Source organism: Centropristis striata, chromosome 1, assembly GCF_030273125.1.
Source record: "Centropristis striata isolate RG_2023a ecotype Rhode Island chromosome 1, C.striata_1.0, whole genome shotgun sequence".
In the NCBI taxonomy this organism is placed as follows: domain Eukaryota; kingdom Metazoa; phylum Chordata; class Actinopteri; order Perciformes; family Serranidae; genus Centropristis; species Centropristis striata.
Window position 1 is genome coordinate 842,902 of NC_081517.1, and position 13,432 is coordinate 856,333.

At 35.8% G+C, this 13,432-nt stretch overlaps 1 protein-coding gene across 1 annotated transcript; it reads left to right on the forward strand.

Annotated features, from left to right (window-relative positions):
• The first annotated feature begins 1,639 nt into the window (after positions 1 to 1,639).
• On the forward strand, positions 1,640 to 13,394 carry exosc1 (exosome component 1). The gene is made up of 8 exons (XM_059347978.1): positions 1,640 to 1,828; positions 4,465 to 4,580; positions 4,827 to 4,901; positions 5,012 to 5,100; positions 6,964 to 6,997; positions 7,606 to 7,656; positions 7,868 to 7,952; positions 12,359 to 13,394. The coding sequence occupies exons 1-8, from the start codon at positions 1,687 to 1,689 to the stop codon at positions 12,463 to 12,465; spliced, it is 699 nt and encodes a 232-aa protein (XP_059203961.1). The 5' UTR covers positions 1,640 to 1,686; the 3' UTR covers positions 12,466 to 13,394.
• Positions 13,395 to 13,432: the final 38 nt, after the last annotated feature.

Genomic DNA, 13,432 nt, shown 5'->3' on the forward strand with positions numbered 1-13,432 from the left:
ATTAGAATATCATAGAAAGTTTATTTATGTCAGCAGTGGTGGAATAAGTATTCAGATCCCTTACTTCAGTAAAAGTACTAATAGCAAACTGTGAAATGACTCCACTACAGTAAAAGTCCTGCATTCAAAACTTACTGAAGTAAAAGTACAAAAGTATCAGCATCAAAATGCACTTGAAGTATCAAAAGTAAAAGTACTTGTTATGCAAAATAGACCCACTTAGACTGTTTTATATATTCCAAATATATTATTACATTATTATTATTGATGCTTTTATGTAAACAGCCTTTTAATTTTCTTAAGCCAGGGCTCATTTAAACTACTTAATATACTGTTATGAGTCTAATCACTCTAAATTAATCACATTTTTTGCGTTAAATCTCGACCTGAAAAGTAACTAAAGCTGTCAGCTAAATGTAGTGGAGTAGAAGTATAAAGTTACAGAAAATGGAAATACTCAAGTAAAGTACAAGTACCTCAAAATTGTACTTAAGTACAGTACTTGAGTAAATGTACTTAGTTACATCCCACCACTGTATGTCAGTAATTCAATTCAAAAAGTGGAAATAACACATTATATAGATCCATTACACACAGAATGCAACATTTCATGTCTTGATTTATTTGATTTCTTCTAATTATAATGATAATGGCTTACATTTAATTAAGACCTTAAGCTTCAGTGTCTCAAAAAAATATATTACAAAAGACCAATTTTAAAAAGTATGTTTAATATGGAAATATTGGCGTCTAAAAAGTACGTCCACCTATATGACTGGTGCTTAAAAATGAAGAATGATCTGAGTAATTGTTATCCCATCATGGTTTTCTGGTGGTAATTTCCCCACTGGTCCTTTCACACTTTGGAGATTTAACTTTTTTTATTTCCCTCTAATGTGATGTGCCATCAACATTTGCTAATATACCTTATGTTAAAGGTAGGTAGTAATATAAATTCTGTAGCTTCTGTTCATTGTTTGTTCCCCCTAAAATAAATTATTTTATTCCTACTTGCAGTTCGGATGTACTGAGAGCTACATATAAAATAACAAGATGTATATCAATTCTAAATATACTTTCAAAGTTGAAAGTAAGATGAAACATACCTGATATTGCATCCTAACAAAAACAGTATCTCTCTAAAATGTAAACATGAGATTGTATTACCTGGAAAATTCCATCATAATATGCAAGCCCACTTTAGTATTTTATTTCCTGATTTCATAATTGTTAATACTGAAACAGTGATCTCCAAAAGGAGTCCCATTAGCCAACTGCTAATATTACACACAACAAAAACTAAAACATTTTTGGCCCTAAATAAACAGTGTACTGTAAATATATCAACAAAAGTCTCTCATTTTGTTTATTCTATTATCTTTTTTCGTCCTATTACTTTTATTTACTTTATTGTTGTTTATTGTCTTTATATTAATTCTATTTTATAATTTGCAGACGTGTGAAATGGCATATCAGTAATCATTACTATTATAATGAATATGTGCTAAATAAATAAAAAGAAATACAATCTAACTGAATAAATTGTGGCTGTAGAAGTAGGCAATCATACATTTTAACTTGTTAAAATGTTTATAATAATAATTTTAACTTATTAAACTGTCTGCGGATGTTTCTGCTACTATGAGGCAGCGCTGCATGGATTGACATGTGCGTGCCTCAACAAAGATGGCGGACCGAGCCGTCCTTATTCTCCTTCCGCTCAGCCTAAGACTGGCCAATCAGAAGCGACCTGAGCCTACGTCACAGCCAATCAGCGGAGACTCTGCTCTTCTCGAAAACATGTCGCCCATGAAGCTGTGTGTTCCAGGTGGGTGCTCTACATTTTCTGTTATTACTATTAATTAGGATGTATTTAAACCACATTTTAGACTGTTTTCTGCTTCCGTATTGTTGTTGGCATCCGTACACGTCACCGTGTTGTTATTAAATGACGTCACGCTGCCGTCTGATGGTGTTAAACTCTGTTAATTATTTCCATCTGCCATGAGTGTTGAGAGCTTTGGCGTCTAGCACATTTTAGTTTCATTCTCAGTCACTTTTAAACGCATTGCTGGTTCTCTCAGGTGATTAAAGGTGTGCTAGGTGAGTTTGGAGCTATAATGTAATTGTTTTACAGTAATTAGTGCTCTTGTGCAGAGCTGTGAGCTCTTAACTTTTACTTTCCTTGGAAGGTTTCATCCTGCCCTGCCCATGGCCGCAGGCAGCACGGCAGCATTCCTTCTCTTGTTTTGACTCACTATGTCAGATCCTCAGATCCTCGGTGTGTGTTGTGGGTTGGTTGGCAGCAGGAAATGTCAGCAAAGCTGTTTAAATCCAGTTCTGATAGTGACCTTTAAGATGGGTCTAACATTGCATGGAGACGCCAGTTTTCAGAGTTGTAATTTCATGTTAATGTCAAAGTTAAGTGGAGGAGTGATCCTGGGGCGGTAATTATACCTCTAGGGTCTGACAGATATGGCATTTAACTCTTAAGAGGGGGAACTCACTAGTAAATGAAAGTGGAAAGTGATCTGTTTCATTGTGAAGAGTCAGCTTTTTCTAAACCAACATGGCTCAGTTTGACATTTTGTTTCAAAACCAAACTTCTCATCTCTTGTCTGACATGATTCTGACATCAGATGGTTTGCTGCCACTACACTTCATACTTCATCTGTCACTGGGTTTAAATTAATGCCTGACTAGTGAATGTTTCAGCTGGAATGAAAACAGACCTTTTCTGTTACGGTTCTGAACTAATATTTCATGCAGAGATACTAAGAACTGCTTTCTAAAACAAACAGACGGCTGTTTTTTAGCCAGATGAAGTGAGGAAAGAACATTTTATCTGGACAAAATATGTGATGATGAAACTATTTCTAAAACAGCATAGATTTCTGCATTATGTTCTGTAAAATAATGTTTTTATATCGGTGCATAACGGACAACATAACAACAGATACAATAACAGATGCTGATATGTCTATGACAGGCTGGTAATATCGGCCTACTGATATATTGGTCTTGCTCCATTGTCCTTCTAGACCAGGGGTCTCAAACTCAAATTATCTGGGGGCCACGGAGGCAGTATCAAAATGACCAAAAAAAGACACAAAATCACTAAAAAAAGAAACAAAATGACACAAAAAAGACACAAAATGACCAAAAAAAGACACAAAATGACAAAAGAAAGACACAAAATGACTGAAAAAACACTAAATTACTTTAGTACGACACATAATTAACCAAAAAGACACAAAATTATTAAAAAAGACACAAAATGACAGAAAAAAGACAAAATTATTTTTTAATAATAATTAAAAGTGACACAAAATTACCAAAAAAGTAATTAAAGGGACCTTCCACACACAACACGGTAAAGTGCCATTCATATAAAAAAGGTGGGGGCCACAAAATATCTTCATGAGGGCCGCAATTGGCCCGCGGGCCGCAAGTTTGAGACCCATGTTCTAGACGGATATTTTTGGAAATCATGTTGAATGAGTTACATTCTGTTCTGACAGGACTGTGTTTGCTACTGTAAGGGGGAATCACTTTCATTCCTAAAGTCTGCAAATGTTCTCAGAGTCTCAAAGTAAACCAGTCTACAGCTGGATGAAGTTCTTGTTAAAAGTCCCGTATTACCCCAGTTACCCCAGTAAAAGTGTTGTGGTAATCCACCCTGATCCTGATGTCTCATGATCAGTTCAGTTTGCAAATGAACGCCTAAATTTTATTTTATTTATTTATTTATTTTGTTCCTTTCATGAAAGTGGACAACAAAATGTGTACAGAGACTCTCTCTACACCTTCATGATTAAAAGGAGCAGCAAGAAGAAACATTTCTTATGTTTGTCTGCCTCCTACTTGAACAATAAAAGTAAAAAAAGATGGTCTGACATCACATACAATGGATTTTCAGTAGCCTACACCAACAAAACTTTGATTATAACAAAACACTTAAAACAACAAAAACAAACAAGACAAAAACAAACAAAAACCCATACAAGCACATGTTATCATCTCAAAAACAAAAGACCAAAAAAACAACTGATCATAAACAATCAGTTTAAGATTCTAGTACATATTGACAATTTTTTCTGCATTTATAAATTTTTTTAAATCTATTAATGTCTGTACAACCTTTTAAATCCTGTAATCGGGAATTCCATATTTTTACACCAACAACAGAAACACACATTTGTTTTAAAGTAGTACGAGCAACTTGGTGCTTAAAATTAAATCTTCTTCTATGATTTTCTTCTTCTGAAGTGAACACAAATAGCTTTTTTAAATAAAAGCTGCACTCTTTAAATATCTGGCATTAGCATTGTAAATGAGTGCCTCTGGTCTTTTTACTCCAAAGGTTAAAGTTTTATTTCACAAAAGTGTTTTCTGTGACTCTGATTTTAGTTAGATGATCCACCTCCGCTACAGAAACGTGTCTTCCCTCTTGTCTGTGTGCAGGTGACAGGCTGTGCAGTGTAGAAGACTGTATCCCTGGTACAGGAGTCTATATGAGGCACGGCTACATTTACTCCTCGCTAGCAGGCTACGTGCTGAAGAAGAACGAAGGAGAGGAGGTGAGGGGAGTGGCGGAGGGGAGGAGGAAGGAGGGGAAGCTGCTGGAGCAACCAGGTGTGGACAACACCTGAGTCAAACTGTTACGCAACGTCTGTGAATGTGACAGAACATGTGAACAGAAATGTTTGCTCTGTACATGTGATGAAATATGTCCCATATTTAGCCTGACAGGTTTTTTTTTCTCTTCGGGCTGTTTTGAGCTTTTGAATGTTGTGCATAAAACGTGACATTGTTTCTCTCTCTAGTTACCAGTGATCTCAGTGGTGAGGGAAACAGAAACACAGCTACTACCTGATGTAGGAGCCATAGTCACCTGTAAGGTATGAATGGAACTTTATATCTATAATTAGATGATCTGATGAAGTGATCCTGAACTTTAGATCAGATTCAGAGTGTTTATGGTGTCCTGAGCCTCCTGTTGTGTTGACAGGTGACCAGCATCAACCCCCGCTTCGCCAAGGTCCACATCCTCTACGTGGGCTCCACGCCGCTCAAGGACCGCTTCAGAGGAACCATCAGGTAACTCAACACACAGAAATACATGGCGGTCTTTGCCTCCCCGGAGTTAGAATCCTTCATGGGGAGCATTAATGAAATGCTGCATACAAGACCAGGAGTGGGTTCAGTTTCTAGCCTGGTTGACCGATAATATCAGCTGATGTTGCCTTATCAAAGGCCTGTTGTAATGAAGGGACAACGAAGCTTCGTGAAGCATTCACTTTATTTTTTGATCCCACTAGATGGCGGTCTTTGCTTAACCCATTGAGGCCTGAAAAACCGCTGGGCGATTTTAAAATAAGCCTCTAATTTTCTGGAAATTCTCGAAAAATTCTGGAGAAAAAAAGTGTCAACTCTTCTAATAAATAATAGATTTTTCAGCCTCTGTAGCAGATAGAAATGAAATTCAAAAAGGTATTTGAGAGCTTATACAAATACTACAAAACGACGTATCCGCTTTCCAGGCTTCAATGGGTTAAAAAAAGGCTTCAGCAAGAGTAATTTGGCATCAGTGTTTATGATGTCTGATATGAAAACTTTTTCTTACACAATATCTACAGTACAGGCCAAAAGTTTGGACACACCTTCTCATTCAATGTGTTTTTCTTTATTTTCATGACTATTTACATTGTAGATTCATCAAAACTATGAATGAACACATGTGGAATTATGTACTTAACAAAAAAGTGTGAAATAACTGAAAACATGTCTTATATTTTAGATTCCTCAAAGTAACCACCCTTTGCTTTTTTGATAGAGCTGCAAACCCTCAATGAGCTTCATGAGAAAGTCACCTGAAATGGTTTAGACTTCACAGGTGTGAACGCCTTGTCAGGGTTAATTAGTGGAATTTTTTCCCTTATTAATGGGGTCGGGACCATCAATTGTGTTGTGCAGAAGTCAGATTGGACAGCTGTTAGAACTCATATTATGGCAAGAACCAATCAGCTAAGTAAAGAGAAACAAGTGGCCATCATTACTTTAATAGTTTTGATGAATCTACAATGTAAATAGTCATGAAAATAAAGGAAACACATTGAATGAGAAGGTGTGTCCAAACTTTTGGCCTGTACTGTAATTTGGAAAACGATTCTTGGAGTGATTTATAAATGGTGTCAGACAGATATTTCCTTTATTTAATGATCAGCAGTCGGCTGATACTGATAGTGAGTAATGAACTAATGAGGATTATTTAGCTTTATTGCCTCTGTTATCATTTCTAGAATCGGTTGGCAATCTAATACATTGCATGTAAACTATTTTATGATAAAGTAACTTGTACTGAGTACTTTAGAATGGACATATTTGTGCAAAATCTGTTTTCATTCCAGTTAAAATCTCACTATATCTGCCACCACATCAGTATCAGCAGTTTTTTCCTCCCGTGTCCCTCTGAAATTGATGTTGTGTCCGTCATAAAAGTCCCATATTGGATCAGTTTATGAATTTATGACAAAGGTTAACCACAAATCCAATCCAATCCCCTTTATTTATATAGCACAATTTTAGCAAACACAAGGTTTCCAAAGTGCTGCACAAACAATAAATACATAACACAATACAAAGAGATGTAGTAAACAATAGAACAGTAAGATGCAATAAGATAAAATAAATTAAAAATGGGATAAAAATAAATAAAATAAAATGTAAAATGTACTGCCCGCACAAAATAAAATATGCATGAATACAATAAAAAAATAAAACATAAAAAATAAAAAAAAAACCTTGTTGTTGTCCTCTCATACTCTCTCTCTTCTGTCATCATCTTCTTTTATTTGATGGCATCAAACGCCCTTGAATGATTGAATTCCAGGCCTGCTCCCAAATGAAACCATGTTTTATGTCGTCTTTCCTCAAACTAAGCCACTCCGTCTGTTTCTACAGGAAAGAAGATGTTCGTGCAACAGAGAAGGACAAGGTGAGTCTGAATCCATCAAGCTTGTTTAACCCATAAGAACCCAGACCCATTAATCCTTAAAGTAAAATTATGGGGGATATACCACAGACCAAGTGAACCACATAGAACACATTTATGATGTTTTAATTTTTTTTTTTAAATCTACCCCTAAATGTCAAAGATCTGTGATATGACATATATTTTACATTGGGCGTTTATGGAAGCTATGTTTATGATATTTCTTATTTTAAAATAAATAAAGGAGACACCTTTTCTGCTCACAGAAACACAAATTTGCCTTTTTCTTTGCATCTCCACAACATATATTGAACTTGTGACAGGATAGGATAGGATTATTGTTTGTTTATATTTGGTCTAATGTACTTAGATTATAATTAGAATTGTTAAATGGGTTTAAACTGAGCCTAGTAACAAAAAAAAGCTTTATGAAATTAGCTACTACAGTCACACAGTGACACAGTCTTGCTAAGGGATTTAATGAGTTAAGGTGAAGCATAAAGCTGAATATGGGAGATTCTAGAAGATTTAAAGTGTTTGTTACATGCGTGTCACTGTGGGTTAATATAAGATGACGTGCTTCATGTAAAGCTTTTTCTTTATCGTTACAGGTGGAAATATACAAAAGCTTCAGACCCGGAGACATCGTCCTGGCCAAAGTTGTATCCTTCCCCTGCCCTCGGCTCTAAGACATATAATAATAATCTGTTTACCATCTATAAATGATGGTTATTGTAAAGTGTTACCATACCTTCTAGTTCTCCTGTTCTCTCTTTTCTTAATCTCTTGGTTCCTGACACATTTTCACTCATCACCTGGATGTTTGTTGTTCACTTCTGTCGTTGACCTTTGACCCTTGACCTGTGATGTCAGATTTCTCTGGGTGACGTTCAGTCGAACTACCTGTTGACCTCAGCGGAGAATGAACTGGGAGTGGTGGTGGCACACAGTGAAGCAGGTAGCTCTCCATCATCTATTAAAAAATACTTTTATTTTATTTTTCATTATTTATTTAACCTTTATTTAACCAGGGAATATCCCAGGGAGATGAAGAAGCTCTTTTTCTTTAAGGAGCCCTGGCCAAGAGGCAGCAAACACAGAATACAGTTACATATTTACAGAACATACAGACCTTAAACACGTCATGAGAAACTAGTGCGTGTTGTGGAATTGGCCTCAATAACTCTTAGTTTGGATTTAAAAGTGCTCAAAGAAACAAATTCAGTTAATTTCCATTCTTTCTGGAGCATATTCCAGCAGAAGGTGCAGAGTAAACAAATGCTCTTTGACCCAACTCTGTAGAGCAGCTGTTCTCAACCTTGGGGTCGGGACCCCAATTGGGGTCGTGAGATGATTTCTGGGGGTCGCCAAATCATTTGTTTTAGTCTTTTTGGTCACTTAATGTCTTTTTTTGTTCATTTTGTGTCTTTTTAGATCATTTTGTGTCTTTTTTAATCATTTTGTGGTCAATTTGTGTCTTTTTTGGTAATTTGGTTTCCTTTTTTTGGTCATTTTGTGTCTTTTTTTTGTCATTTTGTGGTCAATTTGTGTCTATTTTGGTAATTTGGTTTCCTTTTTTTGGTAATTTTGTGTCTTTTTTTGTCATTTTGTGTCTTTTTTGGGTGATCTGAACTGTGCGTGTGAGATTGTGTTCAGTGAGCGGGGGTCACGGACAACATGCATGTTAAATTGGGGGTCACGACTCAAAAAGGTTGAGAACTACTGCTGTAGAGCATAAAGGGACAGAAAGCAACAACTGATCTAGTGAACGAAGAGAATAAGATCCTGCATTTCTCACAGTAATTAAGCTGCAAATGTACGAAGGCAGCAGTCCCAATATTGCCTATAAATGAAAGTATACCAATGACTCTGAGCCCTTCGAGTGACCCGAGAGTATCATTCACAATGGTGAGTGGACATCTTACAGTTAGTAATGAACCTCAAAATAAGCTGATAAACAGGATCAATCATTCTGAGACATTGAGCAGCATTCATGTACAAAAGATCTCCGTAATCCAACACAGATAAAAACGTTGCAATTTTAATTTTAAACTTCTAAACCCAGGAGGCTCCAGCTGCTCCACAGTCTGACAGTTTCCTGTTTGACCACCAGATGGAGCTAGAGTCCCTGCTCAGATATCAGTGTTGTCACTTGGACGACACACAGCTATTTGCATAATGAGTCATGCTTATTGAGCATTTGCTGTTGCATTATTGTAGTTTGGCAGGATTTTACAATAGCACCAATCCAGTCATCTCTGATCCTGCAACAAAGAGTTTCCTTTGTGCAGCATTATGAGAGAGAGAGAGCTCTTTCTATCCAATAATTAATATTCTCCTCCTGAGAGCAATGCAGCTACAAAACTCATCATCTGAATTTGTTGTGACTGAAGTTCTGCACGACGAGCACCAAATAAAAACTCATTTTAAATTCGTACTCATTAGTCTAAATCAGTAGTTCTCAACCTTTTTGAGTCGCGACCCTCAATTTAACATGCATGTTGTCCGCGACCCCCACTCACTGAACACAATCTCACACACACAGTTCAGATCACCCAAAAAGAAACAAAATGACCAAAAAAGACACAAATTGACCACAAAATGATCAAAAAAGACACAAAATGACCAAAAAAAGGAAACAAAATGACCAAAAAAGACACAAATTGACCACAAAATGATCAAAAAAAGACACAAAATGACCAAAAAAAGACATTAAATGACCAAAAAGACTAAAACACATTAACACATGAACACTTTAACACAGTGGAGACTGAGCTGACTTCCAAAATGATTTGGCGACCCCCAGAAATCATCTCGCGACCCCAATTGGGGTCCCGACCCCAAGGTTGAGAATAGCTGGTCTAATGCAGGGGTGTCAAACTCTGGCCCGCGGGCCAAATTTGGTCCGCAGTGTAACTTTATTTGGCCCGCGAGGCAATACCAAATTATTATTTTATTATTGTACTATAAAAGCTGACCCGCCGGTATTATACGGCGCATTTACCGCTAATACTACAAATCCCACAATGCCCTGCTGTTGTTTTGGCGCGTCAATCAGGACAGGACCCAGAAACGCGCTCAAACACAATGACCAAAAAAAGGAAACAAAATTACCAAAAAAGAAACAAATTGACCAAAAAAAGACACAAAATGACCAAGAAAGACACAAAATGACCAAAAAAAAGACATAAATGACCAAGAACGACACAAAATAACAAAAAAAGACACAAATTGACCAAAAAGGAAACAAAATGACCAAAAAAAGACACAAATTGACCCAAAAAAGACACAAAATGACTAAAAAAAGAAACAAAGTGATCAAAAAATGACACTAAATGACCGAAAAAAGACACAAAATGACTAAAAAAGACACAAAATAACAAAAAAGACACAAAATGACCAAAAAAGACACAAAAAAAGACACAAAATGATGAAAAAAAAGACACAAATTGACCAAAAAAAGGAAACAAAATGACCAAAAAAGCGCTCCTCTGGGACAGTCGTCATAGCAACCTCAAGCTAGAGCTGTCTCCCAGCTACCCCTTCCCAAAAATGGAGAAAAGAAAGGCAGAATTTATTAACCTGTTGAAAAAGTTTATTTTGATATTTAAATCAGAAGGATGCAAATAGAAAAGAGGCATACGATTTTTATTTAATTTTTATTTAATACATTAATGACATTGATGTGTTTTTTATTTGAAATTTGATTTTGCATGTCTGCACTATTTAGTTATATATTGTATGTTTATAAGCGTTGCTGGTTCCATATTTAATGTTAAAGCAAAACATGTTTGGTATACACTACTGGTCAAAAGTTTTAGAACACACCAACTTTTCCAGAATTTAATTGAAATTTATGCAGTTTAATGTCTCAGTGTACTCTGAAATTAATGCACATTTGCAACATTTAAAATTCTTTATTGAGCATGATAGTGTTTTGAAAGTTAAAAAAAGATTCAAAATCACATTTTATGTTGGACTAAAGGACTAAAAAAAATGACCCAAAAAAGACACAAAATGACAAAAAAGACACAAAATGACCAAAAAAAGACACAAACTGACCAAAAAAAGACACAAAATGACTAAAAAAGCGCTCCTCTGTGACAGTCGTCATAGCAACCTCAAGCTAGAGCTGTCTCCCAGCTACCCCTTCCCAAAAATGGAGAAAAGAAAGGCAGAATTTATTAACCTGTTGAAAAAGTTTATTTTGATATTTAAATCAGAAGGATGCAAATAGAAAAGAGGCATACAATTTTTATTTAATCTTTATTTAATAAATTAATGACATTGATGTGTTTTTTATTTGAAATTTGATTTTGCATGTCTGCACTATTTAGTTATATATTGTTTGTTTATAAGCGTTGCTGGTTCCATATTTAACGTTAAAGCAAAACATGTTTGGTATACACTACTGGTCAAAAGTTTTAGAACACACCAACTTTTCCAGAATTGAATTGAAAATGATGCAGTTTAATGTCTCAGTGTACTCTGAAATTAATGCACATTTGCAACATTTAAAATTCTTTATTGAGCATGATAGTGTTTTGAAAGTTAAAAAAAGATTCAAAATCACATTTTATGTTGGACTAAAGGACTAAAAAAAATGACCCAAAAAAGACACAAAATGACAAAAAAGACACAAAATGACCAAAAAAAGACACAAACTGACCAAAAAAAGACACAAAATGACTAAAAAAAGACACAAAATGACCAAAAAAAGACACAAAATGACTAAAAAGACACAAAATGACCAAAAAAAGACACAAAATGACTAAAAAAAGACACAAAATTACAAAAAAAGACACAAAATGACAAAAAAAGACACAAAATGACTAAAAAAAGACACAAAATTACAAAAAAAAGACACAAAATTACAAAAAAAGACACAAAATGACTAAAAAAAGACACAAAATGACTTACAAAGACATGAAAAGAATTCAAAAATGGACAAAATAGCCCAAGACTCCATAGAGTTAAGTTGTTAACCCATTTCTTGTTCCCTGAAAAAGGCCTACTTGTATAATTCTGAAATGTACATTATTTTTCAGTTTTGGTTAAGCTTACCTTTTTTTATTTACCTCTGGCAGTTCACCACTTACCTTTGGACCCTTTCAAGCTGTTCATTTGACTTGAACTGCTTGAATTTCAATAAAAAATGGAAAAATTTAAAACTTTTGACCAGTAGCGTATATTAAAAGGTTTATTTGTTCAATGTTGGCCCGCGATTTTATTCAAGTTTTACATTTTGGCCCATTGTGTATTTGAGTTTGACACCCCTGGTCTAGTGATAACCTCAGACTGAGACGTGTCTAATCTGGGTTTTATGTTTTTTGTCTCTTATTTAATCCCATCTCTGTGTACCAGGAGCCCAGATGGTTCCCATCAGCTGGTGTGAGATGCAGTGTCCGCGGACGCACAGCAAAGAGTTTCGTAAAGTAGCTCGAGTTCAGCCGGAGTACCTGCAGGCCTGAACCAACATCTTCCTCCACGGGACACACAGCTTCCTCTTCCTCCTTCTCTCAGCAGCCTCTGGGTGACGTCCATATCCAAGGCTGCTTGTAGTTTTGCGTCTTAACTGTTATTTTTCAATAGCTTTCCCTCCGCACACTGTCATCATGTGACTGTGCCAGCTTGAAAACACTGAAGCAGCGTCAGACCAAAACTGTCAGGACATATTCTATTCTCTATATTCTAAAGTAGATAGAGAAACAGCTGTAGAGACATTTTATTAACTGAAGTCGGTGCGTGTTGCCTCTAAACCTGATAAACTCTCTGAGTCAGTCAGTCACTCTGCAGCTGCTGAACTTTCTAAGTGACCACTATGTTGAGAAGATAAAGCAAAATCATGTTGTACCTAGTGAAGAAAGGTCTTTAGTCAGTTTTGCTAATAAATATTGTGGCAAAGCCAAGTATATGATATATTATGGCTGATCAGCAGCATGTTGGTGCATGTTTAGTAACCAGAGATCATTTGAAGGGCAGGATGCTGCACATAAGACACTTCTTTACATTATGTCATGTCTGTGAGGGACTTTAGTTTGTTTTGGGGTTTCTTTTGTCCACAACACTGACAAAACATTCATCTCCTCAGGCTCATTGTTCTAACTCCTTCAAACTTATTAAGTTTCATGTTAACTGGAGTTTAAAAGGAGAGTGAATGGAATAAAGAGCCTCATGTTCAATAAGTCACAACACAGCTCCCAATGTGCCGAATATTGAAGTTCACATGACTTTTTTTTCATGATTTCTAGCACATTGTAATAAATGATTATGAGCCGACAACAAGCAGAAATGTTTCCATTTTTATCTTTGATGTAAAGTTACTCTGACTTTCCTGATTCCTTCTTTACAGCAGATGTCATTCATGTGCAAAATGGAAATAAAACGACTGTCAAAGCCATTAATGAGTTTCTTCTTTTAAGCCAGATAGATTTACCC